We start from the raw sequence: 24,402 nt of genomic DNA, 5'->3' as shown, positions 1-24,402 counted from the left end.
GTTGCAAATTACAATTCTTTTGTCGTCTGCACTTTTCTCAAAAAAGAGCCAGACTGCGGAATACCTACCCCTTAGCAAGTGAGATTTCCGCAAGGGTGCGCTCCGGGGAACAGTTGCTGGCCTGTATGGTGTGGCCCGCCTTTTCCCTTTTGCCACCCCACTGCCTCTTCCAGCCTGTTGCGGTGCTGCGGATCCCTCCCCCTCTGTACTGCTGTCCTCGCTCGGCTTGCCACCTTCCCAGGTTGGGTCAGTGACTTCATCGTCCACCACCTCCTCTTCCACTTCATTACTGTGCTTATGCTCCTGACTTGTTGACCTAACAACAACCTCAGTTATTGACAACTGTGTCTCATCCTCATCATCAACCTCTTGAGACACTAATTGCCGGTGACTTATTGGCAACTGTGTGTCACGGAAGGTGTACAGAAAACTAGAAGACTGACTAGATCCAAAACTAAGGAACAAAAGGGAGAGCCCTGCATCAGACCTGGCTCTCTCCCTACCTGCTCAGCCTATGCAAAAATCCCAAGGGTAGATGATCGCATATCCTCGTACCTCGACTGTATAACACCTGAACACCCTATAATAGTGAGGGGACACGACCACCGACTCCCTACACTTGATACGGAGGGAGTCAGGGTCATCTGGGATCCAGCAAACAGGAAAACACAAATGAACGAACAAAACTTATCTGTAGAAGACTCAGTAGTAGCATCAGCATGCACACACTCCAGGAAGTAATATAAACCGCAAAGTGATGCAGTATGGGGAGGGATTTAAAGGCATGCAATCAGTGCAACTACATGACAGCTGAGAGAGGCTAACGAGATGAGAAAATGAAAGCAAAACAAAAGGAACCTCAAGGAGGAGGTTCTGAAGGACGTCTGTCAGAGCTTCTCAGATGTCTGGTGGTGACACTGTGTCCAGGGCCGTCTTTAATATTGTTTGGACCCTGGTCAAGAATTTACTTGTGCCCCCTGGATCCCGCCTTCCCATACCCTAGCATGCCCTCCACCACAACACACACAAAAAAAACAAACACACACCTCATAGAGTAGTAAACTTGAATAATGTAAACATAAAGAACTAGTTCACAAATAAGTCCTTAGCTTGACCTATTTAACAACTGTAGCTCCCTCCCACTTCTCTACCCCCCTTCTCCAACCACCCAGCACCCTTACTCACATAAAACAATATATATATATATATATATATATCCAGAAAAACGGGCAGCACTCCAAAGATAAGAACAAGTGAACCTTTATTCACCCAGGTGGTGCAATGTTTCGGCTCTGCACTTGAGCCTTTTTCAAAAAGTGCCGCCCGTTTTTCTGGATCTATACATTGGGGTAAGAAGCCTATTCCCCTGGGGATGTGCACCCTAGTTTCATTTGATTTTGTACCAGTGCCGCCATTTTTTCTTGGTACACACACACACACATATATATATATATATATATATATATATATATATATATATACACATACACAGTACAGACCAGAAGTTTGGACACACCTTCTCATTCAAAGAGTTTTCTTTATTTTCATGACTATGAAAATTGTAGATTCACACTGAAAGCATCAAAACTATGAATTAACACATGTGGAATTATATACCGTACATAACAAAAAAAGTGCGAAACAACTAAAAATATGTCATATTCTAGGTTCTTCAAGTAGCCACCTTTTGCATTGATTACTGCTTTGCACACTCTTGGCATTCTCTTGATGAGCTTCAAGAGGTAGTCACCTGAAATGGTTTTCACTTCACAGGTGTGCCCTGTCAGGTTTAATAAGTGGGAATTCTTGCCTTATAAATGGGGTTAGGACCATCAGTCACGTTGTGGAGAAGTCAGGTGGATACACAGCTGATAGTCCTACTGTATTATGGCAAGAAAAAAGCAGCTAAGTAAAGAAAAATGAGTGGCCATCATTACTTTAAGAAATGAAGGTCAGTCAGTCCGAAAAATTGGGAAAACGTTCATCCGAGTCACCAGCCTCAGAAATCGCAGGTTAACAGCAGCTCAGATTAGAGACCAGGTCAATGCCACACAGAGTTCTAGCAGCAGACACATCTCTAGAACAACTGTTAAGAGGAGACTGTGTGAATCGGGCCTTCATGTTAGAATATCTGCTAGGAAACCACTGCTAAGGACAGGCAGCAAGAATAAGAGACTTGTTTGGGCTAAAGAACACAAGGAATGGACATTAGACCAGTGTAAATCTGTGCTTTGGTCTGATGGGTCCAAATTTGAGATCTTTGGTTCCAACCACCGTGTCCTTGTGCGACGCAGAAAAGGTGAACCGATGGACTCTACATGCCTGGTTGCCACCGTGAAGCATGGAGGAGGAGGTGTGATGTGTGGGGGTGCTTTGCTGGTGACACTATTGGGGATTTATTCAAAATTGAAGGCATACTGAACCAGCATGGCTACCACAGCATCTTGCAGCGGCATGCTGTTCCATCCGGTTTGCGTTTAGTTGGACCATGATTTATTTTTCAACAGGACAATGACCCCAAACACACCTCCAGGCTGTGTAAGGGCTATTTGACCATGAAGGAGAGTGATGGGGTGCTGCGCCAGATGACCTGGCCTCCACAGTCACCGGACCTGAACCCAATCGAGATGGATTGGGGTGAGCTGGACCGCAGAGTGAAGGCAAAAGAGCCAACAAGTGCTAAGCATCTCTGGGAACTCCTTCAAGACTGTTGGAAGACCATTTCAGGTGACTACCTCTTGAAGCTCATCAATAGAATGCCAAGAGTGTGCAAAGCAGTAATCAAAGCAAAAGGTGGCTACTTTGAAGAACCTAGAATATGACATTTTCAGTTTTTTGTTATGTATATAATTCCACATGTGTTAATTCATAGTTTTGATGCCTTCAGTGTGAATCTACAATTTTCATAGTCATGAAAATAAAGAAAACTCTTTGAATGAGAAGGTGTGTCCAAACTTTTGGTATGTACTGTATATACTTCAGAAAGTAGGGCAGCACTCCTTCAGAGCAGCAAACCGGGTGCCAGCGTTAGACCTTTGATTCCAGGTATATGCATAAAATATGAAAATCCATGGCACACCTTTGTAAACAGTGGCGTCTCTAGCTTTCAAATTTTTTTTTAGGGGGGGGGGCACACTGGGGGCCAGGACAAAAGTAGGGGGGGGCAGCTATAACAACGATACATTTACACAAGTATGCTTAGAAATGCTGCAATACTTTACCCAATAACTAAAAACGCAATAGGGAAGAAAAAAACCAATCACTCAGATTTCAACATGTCCTAGCTGCCTGGGCATGCTGGAATTACTCCAATTCCAGCATCTACCGGCTGTGTCAGAGGTAAGTCCCCTTCTCTTTGATCTGTGGATGACACTGCTATTGGGGGGGGGGGGGGTCTGTGGATGGCACTTATGGAGGGGGGGGGATCTGTGGATGACACTTATGGAGGGGGGGATCTGTGGATGACACTTATGGAGGGGGGGGATCTGTGGATGACACTTATGGAGGGGGGGGATCTGTGGATGACACTTATGGAGGGGGGGGGGATCTGTGGATGACACTTATGGAGGGGGGGGGATCTGTGGATGACACTTATGGAGGGGGGGGGATCTGTGGATGACACTTATGGAGGGGGGGGGGGATCTGTGGATGACACTTATGGAGGGGGGGGGATCTGTGGATGACACTTATGGAGGGGGGGGGGGGATCTGTGGATGACACTTATGGAGGGGGGGGGGATCTGTGGATGACACTTATGGAGGGGGGGGGGGATCTGTGGATGACACTTATGGAGGGGGGGGGATCTGTGGATGACACTTATGGAGGGGGGGATCTGTGGATGACACTTATGGAGGGGGGGGATCTGTGGATGACACTTATGGAGGAAGGGGGATCTGTGGATGACACTTATGGAGGAAGGGGGATCTGTGGATGACACTTATGGAGGAAGGGGGATCTGTGGATGACACTTATGGAGGAAGGGGGATCTGTGGATGACACTTATGGAGGAAGGGGGATCTGTGGATGACACTTATGGAGGAAGGGGGATCTGTGGATGACACTTATGGAGGAAGGGGGATCTATGGATGACACTTATGGAGGGGGGGGGATCTGTGGATGACACTTATGGAGGGGGGGGATCTGTGGATGACACTTATGGAGGGGCGGATCTGTGGATGACACTTATGGAGGGGGGGGATCTGTGGATGACACTTATGGAGGGGGGGGGGATCTGTGGATGACACTTATGGAGGGGGGGGGATCTGTGGATGACACTTATGGAGGGGGGGGGAATCTGTGGATGACACTTATGGAGGAAGGGGGATCTGTGGATGACACTTATGGAGGGGGGGGGATCTGTGGATGACACTTATGGAGGGGGGGGGATCTGTGGATGACACTTATGGAGGGGGGGGATCTGTGGATGACACTTATGGAGGGGGGGGATCTGTGGATGACACTTATGGAGGGGGGGGGATCTGTGGATGACACTTATGGAGGGGGGGGATCTGTGGATGACACTTATGGAGGGGGGGGATCTGTGGATGACACTTATGGAGGGGGGGGGGATCTGTGGATGACACTGTTATGGAGGGGGATCTGTGGATATGACACTGCTATGGAGGGGGATCTGTGGATATGACACTGCTATGGAGGGGGATCTGTGGATATGACACTGCTATGGAGGGGGATCTGTGGATATGACACTGCTATGGAGGGGGATCTGTGGATATGACACTGCTATGGAGGGGGATCTGTGGATATGACACTGCTATTGAGGGGGATCTGTGGATATGACACAGCTATGGAGGGGGATCTGTGGATATGACACAGCTATGGAGGGGGATCTGTGGATATGACACAGCTATGGAGGGGGATCTGTGGATACGACACATACCGTTTATACCATCTTATGCTATATGTGTCATCCACAGATCCACCCCATAACAGTGTCATCCTGGGATACACCTCCCTATAAGGCCCCATTAACACATCCTCAATTTTGTTCCGCATTTTGCGTAATGGAATTGCGGACCCATTAATTTCTTTGGGGCAGTATGATGTGCTGCCCGGATATGGAAATGCGGACCCGCACTTCCAGGTCTGCAATTTTGTTCCCGGAAAAAATAGAACATATAGGCATATTCTATTAGTGCCGGCAATGTGCGGTCCGCAAAATGCGGAACGCACATTGCCGCTGTCCGTGTTTTGCAGATCCGCAAAACACGTTACAGACGTCTGATTGGAGCCTAACCCCCATAACAGTTTCCCCCCCTAACAGTGTCATCTACAGAGTGGCACAGATCCCCCCCCCAAAACAGTGTCATCTACAGATCTTCCCCCCCATAACAGTGTCATCTACAGAGTGTCACAGACGCCCCCCCATAACAGTGTCATCTACAGATCCCCCCCCATAACAGTGTCATCTACAGATCCTCCCCCCCATAACAGTGTCATCCACAAATCCCCCCCATTACAGTGTCATGACATCCACAGACCCCCCCCTCCCTATAACAGTGTCATCCACAGATCCCCCCCATAACAGTGTCATGACATCCACAGACCACAGATCCCCCCCATAACAGTGTCATGACATCCACAGACCACAGATCCCCCTCCCCACCGCTCACATTTGAACATTTCTAAACAGTAAAGTAAACACTGTAATCATCCAGGCTGCAGAAGATAACTTTAACTTATAAATCGGGAAGATTCTGCGAATCAGCGGCCGCTCTCTCGTCTCAGAGTGAGATCTCTCTAGTTAGACAGACTTAGTCACTTAGTACCTTATTAACCTACTCCACTATAGGTCAGGCTTCAGGCTGATATCTTCGGTACTCGGTTGGGTTAGGGTAGGGCCACGATGACGCCACACTGTCACTGGGCCTGGCTTTAGGGCTTAGGCTACAACTACTTGAACTACAGGCAGTGCGCGGGCTGCGCTGAGCGCTCACAGTGACGTCACACGCCTGGCCCTGTGCCGCCTAGGAGGAGGAGCAGGCGCACCGCCCGCACTGCGAGTAGTTGTTACCATACTACCGCGAGCGGCCTGCTGATTTCTGCACAGCAGCACAGCACTGGTCAGGTCCTGGGGATGTGGGGAGCGGTCCGGTCAGATAGAATCGTAGTTTTGAAATACACTCTGTCCTCCGGCCCTGCCGGCTGCCTGCAGCACAGTGCACACCAAAATGAATGGGGGCACATTTTAGTTGGGGGGGCACAGCTTGATGCAGGGGGGGCCGTTGCCCCCTCTGGCCCCCCCTTGGCGACGCCACTGTTTGAAAATGATGAAAAAAATGTGTCTTTATTCACACTTTTTTGAGGGGAAATGACATAGGTGTCTCCGAAAAGATAATAAGACGATGTACAAGAAGCATTATTGTGGAAAAAAAACATTTCTCAGCTTTTATTTACATTTCAGCCAAAAGTGTCCAGTCCAGAATTATTCATACCCTTCTCAATAATCAATAGAAAAGCCTTTATTGGCTATTACAGCAATCAAACGCTTCCTATAATTGCAGACCAGCTTTTTGCATGTCTCCACAGTTTTTTTTGCCCATTCATCTTTAGCAATGAGCTCCAAATCTTTCAGGTTGGAGGGTCTTCTTGCCATCACCCTGATCTTTAGCTCCCTCGCCAGATTCTCAATTGGATTCATGTCTAGACTCTGGCTGGGCCACTACAAAACGTTAATGTTGTTGTCTGCTAACCATTTCTGTTTGTGTTTTGGGTCATTGCAGACCACAGGGTTAAAGTCCAAATGCTGCTTTATTTATCACACTCCAGCAATACAAGCAACCCCAGTTATAATTCACTGGGTAAGGTGGAGGACCAGCACCACAAAACATAAACCAAACTCAAATAAACACCTGCCTGTCTGGGCTCTGGCTAATACAGTGAAGATCCTAACTCACCTAACACCGTTCACACAGAGCACTCGGCTTCTCTAGCCAGCAGGGCAGCCAGCTTCCCAGGCTTTCTCCAGGCATTCCTCTCCTCAGACTGACAGCCTGGACTGAGCTTTATTTCCCCTTGATGATCCCAGCTGGCTTCAGCTGGGATCCCTCAGGCTAGGGGAAAACCTGTCCTGGATTTTAGTTACCTCACCTAGTTGAGGAAGCTGGTTGGGATATACACCCCTTCCAGGACTTTACCATACACTTTTCTGTTCACCTTACCACAATATATTTTATATATATATATATATATATATATATATATATACTGAGCAAAAATATAAACACAACACTTTTGGTTTTGCTCCCATTTTGCATGAGCTGAACTCAAAGATCTGAAACATTTTCTACAAACACAAAAGACCCATTACTCTCAAATATAGTTCACAAATCTGTCTAAATCTGTGTTAGTGAGCAATTCTCCTTTGCCGAGATAATCCATGCCACCTGACAGGTGTGGCATATCAAGGTGCTGATTAGACAGCATGGATATTGCACAGGTGTGCCTTAGACTGCCCACAATAAAAGACCACTCTGAAATGTGCACAGTTTTGCCTTACCGGGGAAATGAAGGGGAGGGGGTCAGAAAACCAGTCAGTATCTGGTGTGGCCACCATTTGCCTCACGCAGTGCAACACATCTCCATTGCATAGAGTTGATCAGGTTTTTGATTGTGGCCTGTGGAATGTTGGTCCACTCCTCTTCAATAGCTGTGCGAAGTTGCAGAATATTGGCAGGAACAGGAACACGCTGTCGTATACGCCGATCCAGAGCATCCCAAACATGCTCAATGGGTGACATGTCCGGTGAGTATGCTGGCCATGCAAGAACTGGGATGTTTCAGCTTCCAGGAATGGTGCACAGATCCTTGTAATATGGGGCCTTGCATTATCATCCTGCAACATGAGGTGATGGTCTTGGATGAATGGCACAACAATGGGCCTCAGGATCTCGTCACAGTATCTCTGTGCATTCAAATTGCCATTAATAAAATGCACCTGTGTTTGTTGTCCATAGCATACGCCTGCCCATAACATAACCCCACTGCCACCATGGGCCACTCGATCCACAACGTTGACATCAGCAAACCGCTCACCCACACACGCCACACACGCTGTCTGCCATCTGCCCATAACAGTGAAAACAGAACGCCTCTCCAACGTGCCAGACGCCATCGAATGTGAGCATTTGCCTACTCAAGTTGGTTACAAACTGCAGTCAGGTCTAGATCCCGATGAGGATGACGAGCATGCAGAGGAGCTTCCCTGAGACGGTTTCTGACAGTTTGTGCAGAAATACTTTATTTATGCAAACCGATTGTTCCTGCAGCTGTCCGGGTGGCTGGTCTCAGATAATCATGGAGGTGAACATGCTGGATGTGGATGTCCTGGGCTGGTGTGGTTACACGTGGTCTGCGGTTGTGAGGCTGGTTGGATGTACTGCAAAAATCTGCATGCCAATTGCACGCTCCCTCAAACATCTGTGGCATTGTGCTGTGTGATTTTCACGGCCTTTGGTGTGCGCTGTGACACTTATGCCACGCTTGCTGTTGCCTGTGGAAACGTGTTGCTGTTTCAGCATGCGGGGGCAGTGTCACGGCCTTTGTGGTGTGTGCCGTTACATGTTTGCCTTGCATGCTGTTGCCTGCGGCAACGTGTAGCTTTTTATGCTGGTGTGTGCACTTACCCTGTCAGTTGTTTCCTCCTCTGTCCGGTGCTGGAGGGGTTAACCACCTTGTTGGGCGTCTTCTGCAATGCTATCCCGGTGTCTCCTTCCCTTCCTGTCCCTATTTGTATGGAGTGGGTTATGTTCAGGGTGTTGTATGTCTAGTTTGGTGTTACATGTCTGGTGGTGTTTGGTGTCCAGCATGTTTACTAGACATTTCTCTGTCTCATGTTATTGCAGCTATAGGTGTCCTGGGTTCCTGTGTGGTTTGTGGTGTGTGCTGTGTCCTTTAATGTTGGTGTGGACAGCAGCACTAGTGCACGGGTTCCAGTCAGTGTGTTATTGGTTTCGCTTACCTGCCATCCCCATATGCTGTATGTGTTCCCCTCTCCTTGCAGCCTGGCCTCAGATAGAGACTCCTGTTCCTCCATGACTGGGATGAACAGGTCGCCTCTTCCCTGCTGCTTGGTGAGGGATTACCCGGGCGACTTAGGGTCTCTAGGAATCCTGAGTATGAGTCGTCCTACCATCGGGGTCCGCTCATATGGTAAAGGAGTTAGGGAGAGGATTAGGGACGCGGTAGGAGTCCCTAATCCGTAACAGTGATAAAACTGCACATTACAGAGTGGCCTTTTATTGTGGGCAGTCTAAGGCACACCTGTGAAATATTTATGCTGTCTAATCATCAACTTGACATACAACACCTGTCAGGTGGGATGGATTATCTCGGCAAAGGAGAATTGCACACTAACACAGATTTAGACAGATTTGTGAACTATATTTGAGAGTAATGGATCTTTTGTGTATGTAGAAAATATTTCAGATCTTTGAGTTCAGCTCATGCAAAATGGGAGCAAAACCGTATGTGTTGCGTTAATATTTTCTCTCAGTGTGTGTGTATATATATATATATATATATATATACAGTACAGACCAAAAGTTTGGACACGCCTTCTCATTCAAAGAGTTTTCTTTATTTCCAAGACTATGAAGGCATCAAAACTATGAATTAACACATGTGGAATTTTATACATAACAAAAAAGTGTGAAACAACTGAAAATATGTCATATTCTAGGTTCTTCAAAGTAGCCACCTTTTGCATTTATTACTGCTTTGCACACTCTTGGCATGCTCTTGATCAGCTTCAAGAGGTAGTCACCTGAAATGGTTTTCACTTCACAGGTGTGCCCTGTCAGTTTAATAAGTGGGATTTCTTGCCTTATAAATGGGGTTGGGACCATCAGTTGCGTTGTGGAGAAGTCAGGTGGATACACAGCTGATAGTCCTACTGAATAGACTGTTAGAATTTGTATTATGGCAAGAAAAAAGCAGCTAAGTAAAGAAAAACGAGTGGCCATCATTACTTTAAGAAATGAAGGTCAGTCAGTCCGAAAAATTGGGATAACTTTGAAAGTGTCCCCAAGTGCAGTCACAAAAACCATCAAGCGCTACAAAGAAACTGGCTCACATGCGGACCGCCCCAGGAAAGGAAGACCAAGAGTCACCTCTGCTGCGGAGGATAAGTTCATCCGAGTCACCAGCCTCAGAAATCGCAGGTTAACAGCAGCTCAGATTAGAGACAGGTCAATGCCACACAGAGTTCTAGCAGCAGACACATCTCTAGAACAACTGTTAAGAGGAGACTGTGTGAATCAGGCCTTCATAGTAGAATATCTGCTAGGAAACCACTGCTAAGGACAGGCAACAAGCAGAAGAGACTTGTTTGGGCTAAAGAACACAAGGAATGGACATTAGACCAGTGGAAATCTGTGCTTTGGTCTGATGAGTCCAAATTTGAGATCTTTGGTTCCAAACACCGTGTCTTTGTGCGATGCAGAAAAGGTGAACGGATAGACTCTACATGCCTGGTTCCCACCGTGAAGCATGGAGGAGGAGGTGTGATGGTGTGGGGGTGCTTTGCTGGTGACACTGTTGGGGATTTATTCAAAATTGAAGGCATATTGAACCAGCATGGCTACCACAGCATCTTGCAGAGGCATGCTATTCCATCCGGTTTGCGTTTAGTTGGACCATTTTCAACAGGACAATGACCCCAAACACACCTCCAGGATGTGTAAGGGCTATTTTCCCATGAAGGAGAGTGATGGGGTGCTGCGCCAGATGACATGGCCTCCACAGTCACCGGACCTGAACCTAATCGAGATGGTTTGGGGTGAGCTGGACCGCAGAGTGAAGGCAAAAGGGCCAACAAGTGCTAAGCATCTCTGGGAACTCCTTCAAGACTGTTGGAAGGCAATTTCAGGTGACTACCTCTTGAAGCTCATCAAGAGAATGCCAAGAGTGTGCAAAGCAGTAATCAAAGCAAAAGGTGGCTACTTTGAAGAACCTAGAATATTACATTTTTTCAGTTGTTTCACACTTTTTTGTTATGTATATAATTCTACTTGTGTTAATTCATAGTTTTGATGCCTTCAGTGTGAATGTACAATTTTTATAGTCATGAAAATAAAGAAAACTCTTTGAATGAGAAGGTGTGTCCAAACTTTTGGTCTGTACTGTATATATATATTTTTTTTTTTTTACAGAACTCTACTGTCTAACATTATAGCTACAGAAGTGTATTTTTCTATTGTTCTCGGCCAAAACTCTTATATGGCACAATATCTGAAAATGGCTTGACTTCCACACAATAACTCGTCTTCAGTCAGGATATATTTATTACTTTCCTGTTTTAATAATTACAGTAACATTTTATTGCCTCCACATTATCCAGTAAAGCAAAAAAAAAAAAAAAAAAAAGGATTCAGTCAGGTACAATTACAAGAAATAATAAAAAAGAAAATAAATAAAATGCTATTTACATTTTCAAGTACAGTATTACAGAATTAAAAATTTAATGTGAATAATCTTCCACAGGGGAACAGCCAATTCAAGAAAGGAAGCAACCAATATGCACAACTGAACTGATAGCCATAGCACATTTTCAGTGAACATTGATTGAAACCATGTTTCCTACTCATTAATGTTGGCAAATAGCCACTCCACTCCCGAGGCTGTGGCCAGAACTTGCTCTGCTCATTGTAAAGTCAGTTTAAGTTTCAAATCAGTGGGTAAAAGAAAGTAGCTTTGTTTTATATGGGAATATTATGGAAACATTTTTGATACATTTGTTTGGAAAAGTAACTTAAAGGGGTTTTCTGGTTTGCATCAACATCCTTTTAAATAATCATTTATGAAGGTGGCTGTAATTGTTTCTTTTACCTTTATTGCTCCTATCTCCCGTTCTGGGCTGTGGTCACATGACCTTGTCCATGCAGCTCTTTCTTATTTCATTATTCATGTCCATGCAGGGGCAGTGATAGGGGAGGGTCTATGTAACTAGCTGGGTGGGAGGAGCTATAAACTAACTGGGTGTTGTTAAGGGAAGTGATAGGGGAGTGTCTATGTAACTTGTTGGGTGGGAGGAGCTATAAACTAACTGGGTGTTGTTAGGGGAAGTGATAGGTGAGTGTCTATGTAACTGAGTGGGAGGAGCTATAAACTAGCTGGGTGTTAGGGGCAGTGATAGGGGAGTGTCTATGTAACTAGTTCGGTGGGAGGAGCTATAAACTAGCTGGGTATTGTTAGGGGCAGTGATAGGGAAGTGTCTATGTAACTAGCTGGTGGGAGGAGCTATGAACTAGCTGGGTGTTGTTAGGGACGGGGCTGGAGCTGTGGCAGAGAAAGGAGAAGTGTGGGTTTGGTCGGATACAGCAACGTAAATGCTACATACAGAATGGAAACAAACCAGAGGAATACGTTTATATGGTTAGAAAAGGTCAGGAGAGTCCAAATTGTAAAGAAAAGCATGGGGACGATGTACATGAGATAATAAACTGCATGTGTACAGTATATCTGTTTAAAGCCATAGTGATAGTAGAAAACATTGTACAATACTGCATTTATCAGATGCATATGTGACCTTTTTGCTCTGGTTCTGGAATCTGAAAATACAGTCTCTAGAACACTTGGTCTCCTTTAATAGATTGTATGGATTTTGCCTTAGGATTTCGGTAAAATATTTTGGATGTAATTTAGGTCAGTTGTAAGAGATTAGTCACATTCTAGTTCTGGTTTCCACGTTAATCTTTAGTGGGACTCACATCTGGAAAACTATTATTGCTTTGTACTAGTGGTGGGAAATAAATTATACATTATTTTATCAGTTCCCAATGGGAGGAGGCAGTTTTGAATGCTAAAAGATACAAATCAAAGGATGACAGAAGGAAGGAAGCCATTAAATCTGATCCACAAGTCAGATGAAATAAGCATTTAAGTAGGCAAAACGCAAGTGTACCATTCATTATTTTTCAGCATATTGAATAAAAGAAAAAAAAAAAAGGAGTTTGTGAAAGATAGGAGATATTTCTGTTGATTTTGTATCTTAGCTGTTGGCTGCAATTTTATTAGGATAATTCTCATTGTTTGATTTTTCTTCTAAATTAAAAATGTTGATTATGTAGTAAATTAAGCTATAATTCTGTACATCTCACCTTGGCAAATGAGTCTGGAATTTTCTGAAAACTCTCTTATAGCCATGAAGTAAAGGAGTGTAGTAGAAGCCTGTTCTGGCTTTTGTTCTGTTCTTACTGATCTGAACTGCGCTCTCTTGATGTTAAAAGAGAGGTTATTCTAACTGTTGACCTGTTTCTACTACTTGCTCTTTGTTGCCTTGTATTTCTGCCTCCCTGTCTAGATGCACTTGATGCTGCTAGTCCATTCCCACGAAAGACACTTTGCTGCCTGACATCCTGATCCAAACAGTTAAAAGAAAGGGCTACTCCTACATTACTCTTCATCACCCTAGAAGTCCCATCAGATGAGCCATCAAAGCACCTACCAAGGGCAATCTCCTTAGCTGTTTTTGGATCCTGATCAGTAACTGTATAAATGCCATAATTATGTCCAAGTGGGTCAAGAGGAGCAAGCATAGTATACTCATTGGTGTCATTGTTAACTGCCATTGGAAGATGATTGACAAGATATTCATGAAGCATGCTGTTTATGGATACCCTCCGACAGCTTCCTTGAGGGACAATCTTCACGAGTGTACGATCTACCCTGTCTTGATCATACAGCATACCACTACATTTGAATTCCACACATGCTGTAGAGAGATTGGATTCTTCCAAGTCTCTGGTACTCCGTACATCTCGAATTCCATAGAGTTGGCCAACTGTTTGTGGATGTGTGCCACCCATATTTCGAGACCTTACAATAATTTCCTGAGGCCCAACAATTTTAACTTTCATATAACAAGCTCTGTATTCCATTGGCTTGGGCCACCAGGCTAAGTAATCTGCAGTCCAGCTCATTGGGTCATCTTCATTAAATGTTACAGTGTTGAAGTCATATCTATCACCTTCTACTCTGTAAAATCTAAAATGTCCGGCATTAGAAGGGGCCTCTTCACACTCTAGAAGTTTGTTGTAGGCATAAACAGGACCGTTGCTCTCCTCAGCAACATTTGGAGTTGGTTTGGCCACACTGATGCTGAAAGCTGTCTTTTTTACTTTGGGATCATCGTGATCTGTTCTTCTATAATTCAGTTTATTTAGGTAGGGTTGTGGGACACCAATTATATTTGGGTTAAACTTTGGAGAAGATTGAACTGCTTCCAGTTCCTCTCCTAGTAAAGTGGCAGTTACAAACGCAGAGTAAGCATCTGGGCTGTTGTCATCACAAAATGCAGGTAAACATGCCCCATTTGGACCAGTTATAGCACTGTCAAAACGTCCCCAAGCTCGAGGATTGGATGCAAATCCTGACATAGGTTCCATGTTGATTAGGTTTACTACTACACCTTCTATTTGTTCACTTGGCAAGAACCTTTCACTTCTATATGCACGAACTTTCACATAACATCTTCGACTTTCAGGAACATCCAGGTTAAACAATCTTCTCTCCCTAATTTCCATGTTGCCTACAAGAAAGGTCCTCTCCTCTCTTTTACCTCGCCGTACTCTTGCTTGTTGAAAGTCTCCTTCTTCTTCCCAAAGTCCAGTTTCTGGATTTAGAGACCATAATTTCATGCTTTCAAGGTGCTCTGACATTTTGACTTGGGAAGAGTCAAGGTATACTTTAACTGCTCCAGCATTCAGGGATTCAATGGCTTTCTCATCAGTAAAATCTACTGAGAACATCCCATATGAGCGTAGTGGCATGGTATCACCTTCTTCATTGACAAAATTTAAGTCACTTTGTGCAGCTCTGGCTGTTGATATGTTTCTTGGGTCTAAAAATGTTACACTTGCCTTTACTTTTCCATTGTAGATCTCTCCATTTTGTCTATAGAAAGAATTTGGGGGAATTTCCAGTTCAGCTATAGGATCATCATTTTCTACATCTCCTAGAGATATCTGGTTTGTCTTCATGGAGTCCAATATGACCGGCTCTTTTCTCCTGAGAAGAAGAACCTCATGAAAAACAGCACCTCCCTTTTTATTGAATGGAAGAACTTTCGTGGTATTAACAAATTTTTGTAGCCGGTCAACAAAAGTAAGAACCAACCTCTCTGTTTCTGCAGGAACCTGAATTGAAAAGGTGCCTTTATAACCTGTCATGCTAACCCTGGCATTTCCCATGTATATGTGTCCAAATCGCATGGGTTCTCCAGTATCAGATGCTATTGCCCTTCCACGAACAATTATTTTGGTGTCTGTACACTTTAAGCAACCACACTGCACAGCAACTTTAATTGGGAGAACATAACCCTGACAGGAGACTTCTTTTACTTCTGTTTCAGTAATCCCACAGCAGTAGGGCACATTGTCCTTGCATCTTAGTCCATTATCCAGATCCCCAGGGCAAAATGTAGACGGACATTTCCCAACATTGTAGTAGAACGAATTAGTGGCATTTTGAAAACAGTCATGAGGAAGTTGGATGAGATGAATCTCTGGATTTGGAATGCAGGCAGGAGCATCCTGATCTGTAGAAAAAGAGTCATTTTTAGCATGACAATTTACAAACAAAACGTGCATTCACCACACTAAAGACAGCCATACACAATAAGATTAATAGCAGATTTGACCACATAATGGTTATGACAAGCAAGCAATTGAAAATACGCACTTGAAAAAGGAATATCACAATATAAAGTCAATTTATTTGTCAGAAAAACACATAAAGCTAAGCACAATTTAAGACATAAAAACAATAGTTCAAATACTTATTTACTGAAGCATCATTATTCTATGTGTTACGAATTGCAAGTATTTTTTCTACATCCATATTTCAACTCACCAATGAGAGTAAGCTTGGCAGGGCTGGACTTTACAAATCCTGCATCATTTTTAGCCTTGCAATAGTACTCTCCAGCTTGGCTCACCTTGAGCTTTCGAAGGGTCAGCTCATTGCTAGATTTATGTATATTTTGGTCCAAAAGGGTTCCATTATGGTACCTGAAAAATAAATTATACAATTAGAAACAAATGGAAACCAAATATTAGAGTTACATTTAAAGGTGCTAAAATACTTAAAGAGGACCTTTCACCAGAAAAAAAAATTCTAAACTAACTATACAGACATGTAGAGCGGCGCCCAGGGACCCCCCTGCACTTACTGTTATACCTGGGCGCCGCTCCGTTCTCCCGGTATAGCCTCTGGTATCTTCGCAATTAGGCTCCACCCAGGGGAACCTGCCGGCGCCTCCTTCTCCCATGCTGCAGCGCTGGCCAATCACAGCGCTCAGCTCATAGCCTGAGAGGCTTTTTTCTCTCTCAGGCTATGATCTGAGCCCTGCGATTGGCCAGCGCTACAGCATGGGAGAATGAGACGCCGGCAGGTTCCCCTGGGTGGAGCCTAACTATGAAGATACCGGAGGCAATAACGGGAGAACAGAGCGGCGCCCAGGTATAACAGTAAGTGTAGGGGGGTCCCTGGGCGCCGCTCTACATGTCTGTATAGTTAGTTTAGAAGTTTTTTCTGGTGAAAGGTCCTCTTTAAGAGGACTTATCATATCAATCAAGCCATGGTGGACAGAAAGCACCCCCTTACTTTTCAAGGTTCTGCAATAGCTAAAGTATATAATAATGAATCATGTACTTCCTACTATAAATTATTAAGAATGTACAAAGTAACCTCAGAGTTTCATGACCAGCATACATGTACTCTGCCTGCAGGCTTTCTCTCTTATACAGTCACATAACTCCTTGGTGATTTCTAATATTCCTATAATTAAAGTAGGTGTTAAATTATTCAGTATAAATATTAGCTCATATATATATATATATATATATATATAAATATAAGATCTTGAAACGACACTGGCCCGTGTTAAGTGGTTGCAAAAAAGTTGTGCCAGAGTTTAAGACACCTCCCCTTTGTGGATATAGAAAGTGCAAAAATGGGACCTAAAAGTGTTACCAGACAGACCACACTGGCACCATCAGGCACTGGATGTTTCCCGTGCCTGCATTGTGTCAACTGCCGTTTTATTAGCAGATCTAGGTCTTTTACACATCCTAATACTGGTATATCATACCCCATCAAATACCATCTATCCTGTGATTCCACTTTCGTAGTGTATGTTCTTTCCTGTCCCTGTCATCTCTTGTATGTAGGGGAAACTTCGACCGACCTGAAAACTAGGCTCAACAATCATAGGTTCACTATTAGAAAGGGCCGGACAGATCTTCTAGTACCAAGGCATTTTTCACTTAAACAACATAGTGAAAAAGACTTGAGATGCTGGATTATTGATCAGATACAAATGCCTTGTAGGGGAGGTGATCGTGTATCATTACTCAAAAAGAAAGAATCATATTGGATTCAAACTCTTAATACTTTACAGCCTAATGGTTTGAACATTGATTACAGATATGGAGGCGTTCTGTGAGGAGAAAAGTTTGCCTAAGGTATATGCTGTCGATGATTTTGTGTGGAGTATTTCTCCTGCGGAGGATATGTTCACTGATAAAAAATTTATAAAAAATGCAAATTGTGAAAAAAGAACATTATAAAAAAACATTAACAGAAAATCAGTAAAACAAGGTTAATGGTTTTTTGAGTGTCACTTGTATCACTAATTTTGTGTATTATTACAGATGCACTGGAATTTCGGGGAAAGAAATGGAAGAACAATGATGAGCCTGGACGGTGGATGAGGAGCCCACAAAATATTTGCTTTTACTTCATTATGTGAACTGTTGCATTTTTATTTTATTTATTTTTTTCTCTGGGGGTTGATGCTCTTGTCTCGATCACATATAAGGTAGGGTAATATGGGGATTGGCTATTCTGACTGCTTGTAGTCTATAGTTCTGGCATATATTGATGAGGAGAACCCTCTGGGTCACGAGCCGCAACTTGTATGCGGCCCGCGATGCTGGTGGTACTGGCGTGCTTACAGCATTGGGGCCGCTATTAGGGGATAGTTTCCTATCTTGGAAAAGTGGGGACGCTCCTCTTGGTTGCAACTAGTGGAAATCATTCATTGTGACCTGATATAGAATGCAGCAATTCTGTAGTATCTAACTCAGCAGATAATATATACTGGCCAAACTCCCTTTACAGAAATGGTGATTCCGAGCCTCAATGATGTGAGTGCGCATGCGCTCTTTTTCCTACTGACAGCGGACGCGACTCAACATGAGTCAACAACGTGCGTCTATTACGTAATTTGAGAGCGTCATCACTGGAACAATGTGGTGTTGCTCGGACACAGACTTATGAGGTGTATGTGATTGTGACATGCGCACTTTCTCCCTTGAGACGCGCTCAACAACGCGATGGTATATGTGGGCTGCATCACTCCCCCAGGTATTAGTTCATCATTATATCCCCGGCACATATGTGCACAATTAAAGTATCATTAAATATAATGAATGTATAAGGAATAGCTGGCAGGATTTATGGATTTTTATGTATTATCATATGATAGTCAGCTTCATTATGTACTTGTTTCTCTGATAGCACTAGTCACTTTATTTATGATCACCGGGATGTTTCCCTTATAAACATATATGTAAAATTTTACACAGTTTTTTTTATTAAGTAATGTAGTACTTGTCATCCATAGAATTAGGGGGGGGGGGGGGGGTTGGAGGGGGGCTGGGGGTAGATTTTCCTATCTTGGGTGAAGGACCTAGACATTGAGGAGCTTGAATGTAGTACCCGACTCAGGGCTGTCTTTAATATTAATTGGACTCTGGGCAAAAATTTACTTAAGCCCCCGAGATCCCGCCTTCCCACACCTTAGCAGGCAATCACACCCTCCACCACAAAACACACACACAAAAAAATCCACACACCTTATAGAGTACAGTGAATGACTGTAAATACTTCCAGTTCTGAAGACTCCAGAGGCTCAGGATCAGTGCTCTGGGCAGCTGGGCTCAGGCTGGAAGTCTGCAGGAAGGAAACCGAGGCTCGGCTCACCCTAGCGTTACAGTGCACACCAGCACCCCACAGTATGCAGTATAGCACCCTATAGTATACAGCACCCCCACAGTATGCAGTATAGCATCTTAAAGTATACAGCACCCCACAGTATGCAGTATAGCACCCTATAGTATACAGCACCCCACACTATACAGTATGCAGCACCCCACAGTATACAGCACCCCACACTATACAGTATACAGCGCCCCACAGTATATAGTAGAGCAGCATAGCACCCCACAGTATACAGCAGCTCACAGTATACAACACCTCATAGTATACAGTAGAGCACTCCACAATATACAGCACCCACAATAAATAGCACCTCACAGTATACAGCACCCCAAACTATACATTATAAGGTACCCCACACTATACAGCACCACACACTATACAGCCCCCCACAGTATACAGTCCCCCATAGTATACAGAACCCCACAGTATACAGTAGAGCAGTATAGCACCCCACAATATACATCACCCACAGTATGCAGCATCTTATGGTATACAGCACCTCACAGTATACAGTAAACAGCGCCCCACAGTATATAGTAGAGCAGTATAGCACCCCACAGTATACAGCAGCTCACAGTATACAACACCTCACAGTATACAGTAAAGCAGTATAGAACCCCACAATATACAGCACCTCACAGTATACAGCACACCAAACTATACACTATACAGCCCCCCACACTATACAGCCCCCACAGTATACAGACCCCCACAGTATACAGTACAGCAGTATAACACTCCACAATATACAGCACCCACAGTACACAGCACCTTACGGTATATAGCACCTCACAGTATACAGTATACAGCACCCCACAGTATACAGTATACAGCACCCAAACTATACAGAATACAGCACCTCACAGTATACAGTATAGAGCACCCCACAGTACACAGTAGAGCAGTATAGAACCCCACAATATACAGCACCTCACGGTATACAGCACCTCACGGTATACAGTATACAGCACCCCAAACTATACACAATACAGCACCTCACAGTATACAGTAGAGCAGTATAGCACCCCACAGTATACAGCACCCCACAGTATACAGTAGAGCAGTATAGCACCCCACAGTATACAGCACCCAACAGTATACAGTAGAGCAGTATAGCACCCCACAGTATACAGCCCCCCACAATATACAGTACCCCACAGTATACAGTACCTCACAGTATACAGCCCACCACAGTATGCAGCCACCCACAGTATTCAGCACCCCACAGTATACAGCACCACATAGTATACAGTAGAGCGGGATAGCACCCCACAGTATACAGCACCTCACAGTATATAGCCCCCCCACAGTATACAGTAGCTTACAGCCCCTGTCACATTTTCCTGATGTAATCTTCACAATAAATGCTCCACAGTTAAGGCAAACTTTTCCTGCAGAAACACTCCTGGTAGAAAGAAAGGACCTTTGATGACGTCATAGCCATGTGACCAGTAATATTGCTATGTTACTGGTCACATGGTGATGATGTCATCTAAGGTCCTTTCTCCTAAGAGAATCACAGCTCTCACAGTTCACTGCCTGGAGTGTCGGCAGGAAGGCATGGCATGGCAGCACCCACCTGTGTAGGTGACAGCCTGACACCCGGGGCAGTGGCCAGCAGGGCTCAAGAGGCAGCTGCCTTAGGCCCCTAGGAGCAACTGGGTCTGGGGCAGCTGCCCCTTGTTAAAGACGGACATGACCACTGCAATGCATCATATTCTGAGATTTCATGTCCTTTTTTTTTTTTTACATATGGCAACTTCATACAAGAATGCTGATTACATTTAGGTACAGATAAAATATGTGGAAAATGTTACCTACCACAGGTACTGTTCTACTGCTGGCTCTCCCACAGAATTGCAGCAGAATGTCACACTTTGCCCCACTCTCCTCACCTTGGCTTCAGGGTTTTCTATAATGTACGGCTTTTCTGTGGAGATAAAGAATAATAGATATTTGGACTCGTATTCTACCTGACAACAGATAAAGGACTCTATCTACTAAAACTCTCCTTCTGTAAATCATAGTGTCTGAAGATCAGACCCCATTTTCAAGTTCTCTATAAAGATTGTTTGCAGTTATCACAGTGAAGTGGCCAATGTATAGAGATATACTGAATGTGGATTCAAAATGAGTCTTGTGCTCAATATAAAGTCAAAAAGTCTGGCTTCTTGTGGACCAATGGCCACACAAAAAATAGGTGGGCTTTGCCTGCTGCACAGGGCTGGCCACATGGTACCCCAACAGTTTGGCCTTACCCTAGAAAACACAATTTATAAAGGGAGGAGTCAAAGGATTTTTTTAGTAACCTGATATTGATGAACTATCTTTAGGATAGGCCACTAATATCCAATTGTTGAGGGTGCAACATCCTGCACCCCCACCAATCAGCTGTACTCTGCAGCCTCTGGCTCAGGAAGTAGCTAATGAATGCAGAAAGGAGGCACAGCTCCATTCAGAGCGTAGTGGCCATGCTGGGTTACTGCAGTTCTGTTACCACTGAAGTGAATGTTAAAGGCCCCCCCCAGAACATCCTAGCTTGGGGGGGCACATGGTAACATAGTTTTTCAATGTTAATGTTTTGGGGTGCTGTTCTTGCTGTCGTTGTCCCCCACCCTCCCCTTGTCTCTCCTTATTCTCTTTCAGGTATATAAAAAATTAAAGGTCAGCTGTGCTGCGGTACGAGCAAGTTCCTGAGGTCTTCCTGCGTAGCCATGCAATTAATGGGGGCAACAGATTGGTGAAGACTACAGCGGAAAGATTCATTTAATCTAATTGGAAGGATGGTGGCAAAAGGTGGGGAAATCCCCCTTTATATGTGCGCTAAGCAGGGTATTGGCTGCTTAGCGCACATATTTAAACCTACAACCTTCCTACTCTTCTTTTTTCTTTATTTTGTCACAATGTTTATTTGTTGGGGTGTTGTCGAACAGCTTGGGCTCAGTGGACTTGATCCATGAACATTAATTTTATTGTTGTTTTAACTTGGTTTTTAATATAAATTAATATTTGTGGTAATTTTAATTATTTTATTTGGTGTAACCCTGAATAAACATAGTGATCAATATTTATTCCAAATGGTTGTCAAGCGTGTTTATTATTAATTATTATTCTGTTGGGAGGAATGGGAAGTGAGCTGCAGTACCCAGCACGGCCACTACACATTGAACGGAGCTGTGCTTCCTGTTCCATTCAAGATCTAGTTCCTGAGACAGAGGCTGCAGGGAACAGCTGATTGGTAGGGGTGCGGGTGTCAGACCACCCTCACTGATCTAATATATTAATGACCTATCCTGAGAATAGGTCATCAATATCAGAAGCCTACAAGATCTCTTTAATTCTGTTGTGGAAAAGGTATCTGTGTTGCTAAATGAGCTTTGCTCAGTAAGTGAATTCCTGTCTAAAATTTGCATACAGAAGGAAAACATGCAGGATTTGACCCGATTATCATTTTTTTTGCGATTGGCCCAGTGTTCATGAGCTGTTGAAATGTCAGACATACTACATACAAAGAAAGTCTCAATGATATCAATATTTCCAAGTGAAATGCTGATCAGAAATGTCTGCTTCTTACCTATGTGAGAAGAAAATAGAATATTACTACAATACTCTTACCTCTCCTCTTCATACTGATATTGATAGATGAAGATGATCCTTCGCTTTTAGGAGTTCTCACATTCACCACAGAGTATTTTTCCAATTTCAACTGCAATGTGCTGTTGGGACATAACCCTACCACGCGGAAATGCCCTTGTGCATCAGATACAGCTTTTACTCTGGGTTTCTTGGAGATGACGTACACGTTAACACCAGCAGCGGGCGCTCCGTCTGGTAGGGTGACTGTGCCATACAATATTTGGTTCTTGCATTCGCACACACTGCAGTCTGCGCTCGCTTTCCCCATAGGACAGCTGAGATTACACACTGTGAAGAGTAATAAGAATGAATACAACATAAAAATTTGGGGTGACTAGTTGAGAAGTGGTTGATCTGAAATACTAAAGTCATGTAGAGTGGTTAAGACTCATTTCCTGTTACCCGGGGGCAGACTGAGAACTTAAAATGGCCCTGGAAAAAAATCTAAAAGTGGCTGCATGTTGTAGACGTGTCCAAATAGACAGAAGGCGGAGCAACACAAGTAGGCAGGGACCACAGAACTAGGCAGGGCCAGCAATACCTTAGTGCAGCGCAAAATACCGCTCCAGCAGAACCAAATATATAGTACAGCACAATATACTGCCCCAGCAGAACCAAGTACTACAGTGCAGCACAAAATACTGCCCCTACAGTGGTGTACCAAATTAATGATGAGAGCATCAGATCGTTATGTACCTGGTATGTGGCCATGAGGAGGGCTTCAGGCAACTCCCTGAGCATCAGCGCACAGGGAAATTTCACTGTAGGGTCTATAGGCAGTCTATCTCTGCTGTTACCTGTACACAGCGCTCCAGTGCACATGCGTCCCTCCTCTGTGGGTCCATTACAGTGGTCTTGCCAGTGATCCTCCGCTAAACAGGTCCTTCTCCGTACCTGCATGCCATTGCTACCACATCTGGCTGAGCACGCACTCCATGGGGACCATTCTGACCATGTCTCTTTTGGAACAGTGGGATGTAGAACTGTAACAGTAGATTGAATGTGTATTTATACAGAGTTTTATTCTACAAGGCAATAACTACATGCCGCTCTTTAGCTCGAAATAAATTTATACCATGCACATATCGCCAAGGGGAACTGTACAACCAGAAAACATGATTATTAACCGCTTGCTGTCATAGCCAAATTTTATTTTATTTTTTCATTTTTGCCTCCCTGCTTTCCAAGAGCCATAAACGTTTTATTTTTCTGTTGATATAGCCATACGAGAGCTTTTTTTTTGGTGGGACAAGTTGTACTTTTAATGTGAAACTTAAAAAAAAAATTGACAGTGTCCCATATGCGGTAAAAACAACATGACAAACTTATTCTTAGGGTCAGTATGATTATGGCGATACCAAATTTTCATAGCTTCTATTTTGTTTTACTACAAAAAAAATAAAAAAAATAAATAAAAATAATGGCTTTGTGTCTCCATATTCTGACACCCATTGTAAGATCCTCACCTGCTTTGCACTCCAGGGGAACCAAGAGGGGTCCTCGTGGAGTTGCGGGACAGGCTATGCATGTCTCTGATGCACCAGCGCTGACCCCTTTGCGAGCCAGTGCGGAGATGCGTTCGTGTGGACATCGGAGGGGAGGACCGTCGGAGTCCCGGGGACAGAGTGGCCAGGCGAGTGACAAGACGCCGCGGCCAGGGTTGTCTCCGGTGTCTCCTGCGACTTCCGTTTCCGCATCTGGGTCCACGCGCTCGCATACTCGCGCTGAGTCAATCATGCGTCCGTG

General features: G+C 44.2%; 1 protein-coding gene across 1 annotated transcript in view; it reads right to left on the bottom strand.

Moving 5' to 3' along the window:
• Positions 1 to 12,202: 12,202 nt before the first annotated feature.
• LOC122929551 (cartilage intermediate layer protein) overlaps positions 12,203 to 24,402 on the bottom strand; it is a 47,602-nt gene continuing 35,402 nt past the window's right edge. Inside the window, exons 6-10 of the mRNA XM_044283165.1 lie at positions 23,454 to 23,639; positions 22,636 to 22,944; positions 20,842 to 20,950; positions 15,868 to 16,025; positions 12,203 to 15,553 (exon numbers count right to left, since the gene is read on the bottom strand). Coding sequence (XP_044139100.1) covers positions 13,209 to 15,553; positions 15,868 to 16,025; positions 20,842 to 20,950; positions 22,636 to 22,944; positions 23,454 to 23,639 — 3,107 coding nt within the window. The 3' untranslated portion in view covers positions 12,203 to 13,208. The remainder of the gene's footprint in view (positions 15,554 to 15,867; positions 16,026 to 20,841; positions 20,951 to 22,635; positions 22,945 to 23,453; positions 23,640 to 24,402) is intronic.

Source organism: Bufo gargarizans, chromosome 2, assembly GCF_014858855.1.
Source record: "Bufo gargarizans isolate SCDJY-AF-19 chromosome 2, ASM1485885v1, whole genome shotgun sequence".
Classification (NCBI taxonomy): Eukaryota; Metazoa; Chordata; class Amphibia; order Anura; family Bufonidae; genus Bufo; species Bufo gargarizans.
Note: the sequence above shows the minus strand (reverse complement) of the source record. Positions and strands in the feature narration are given on the sequence as shown.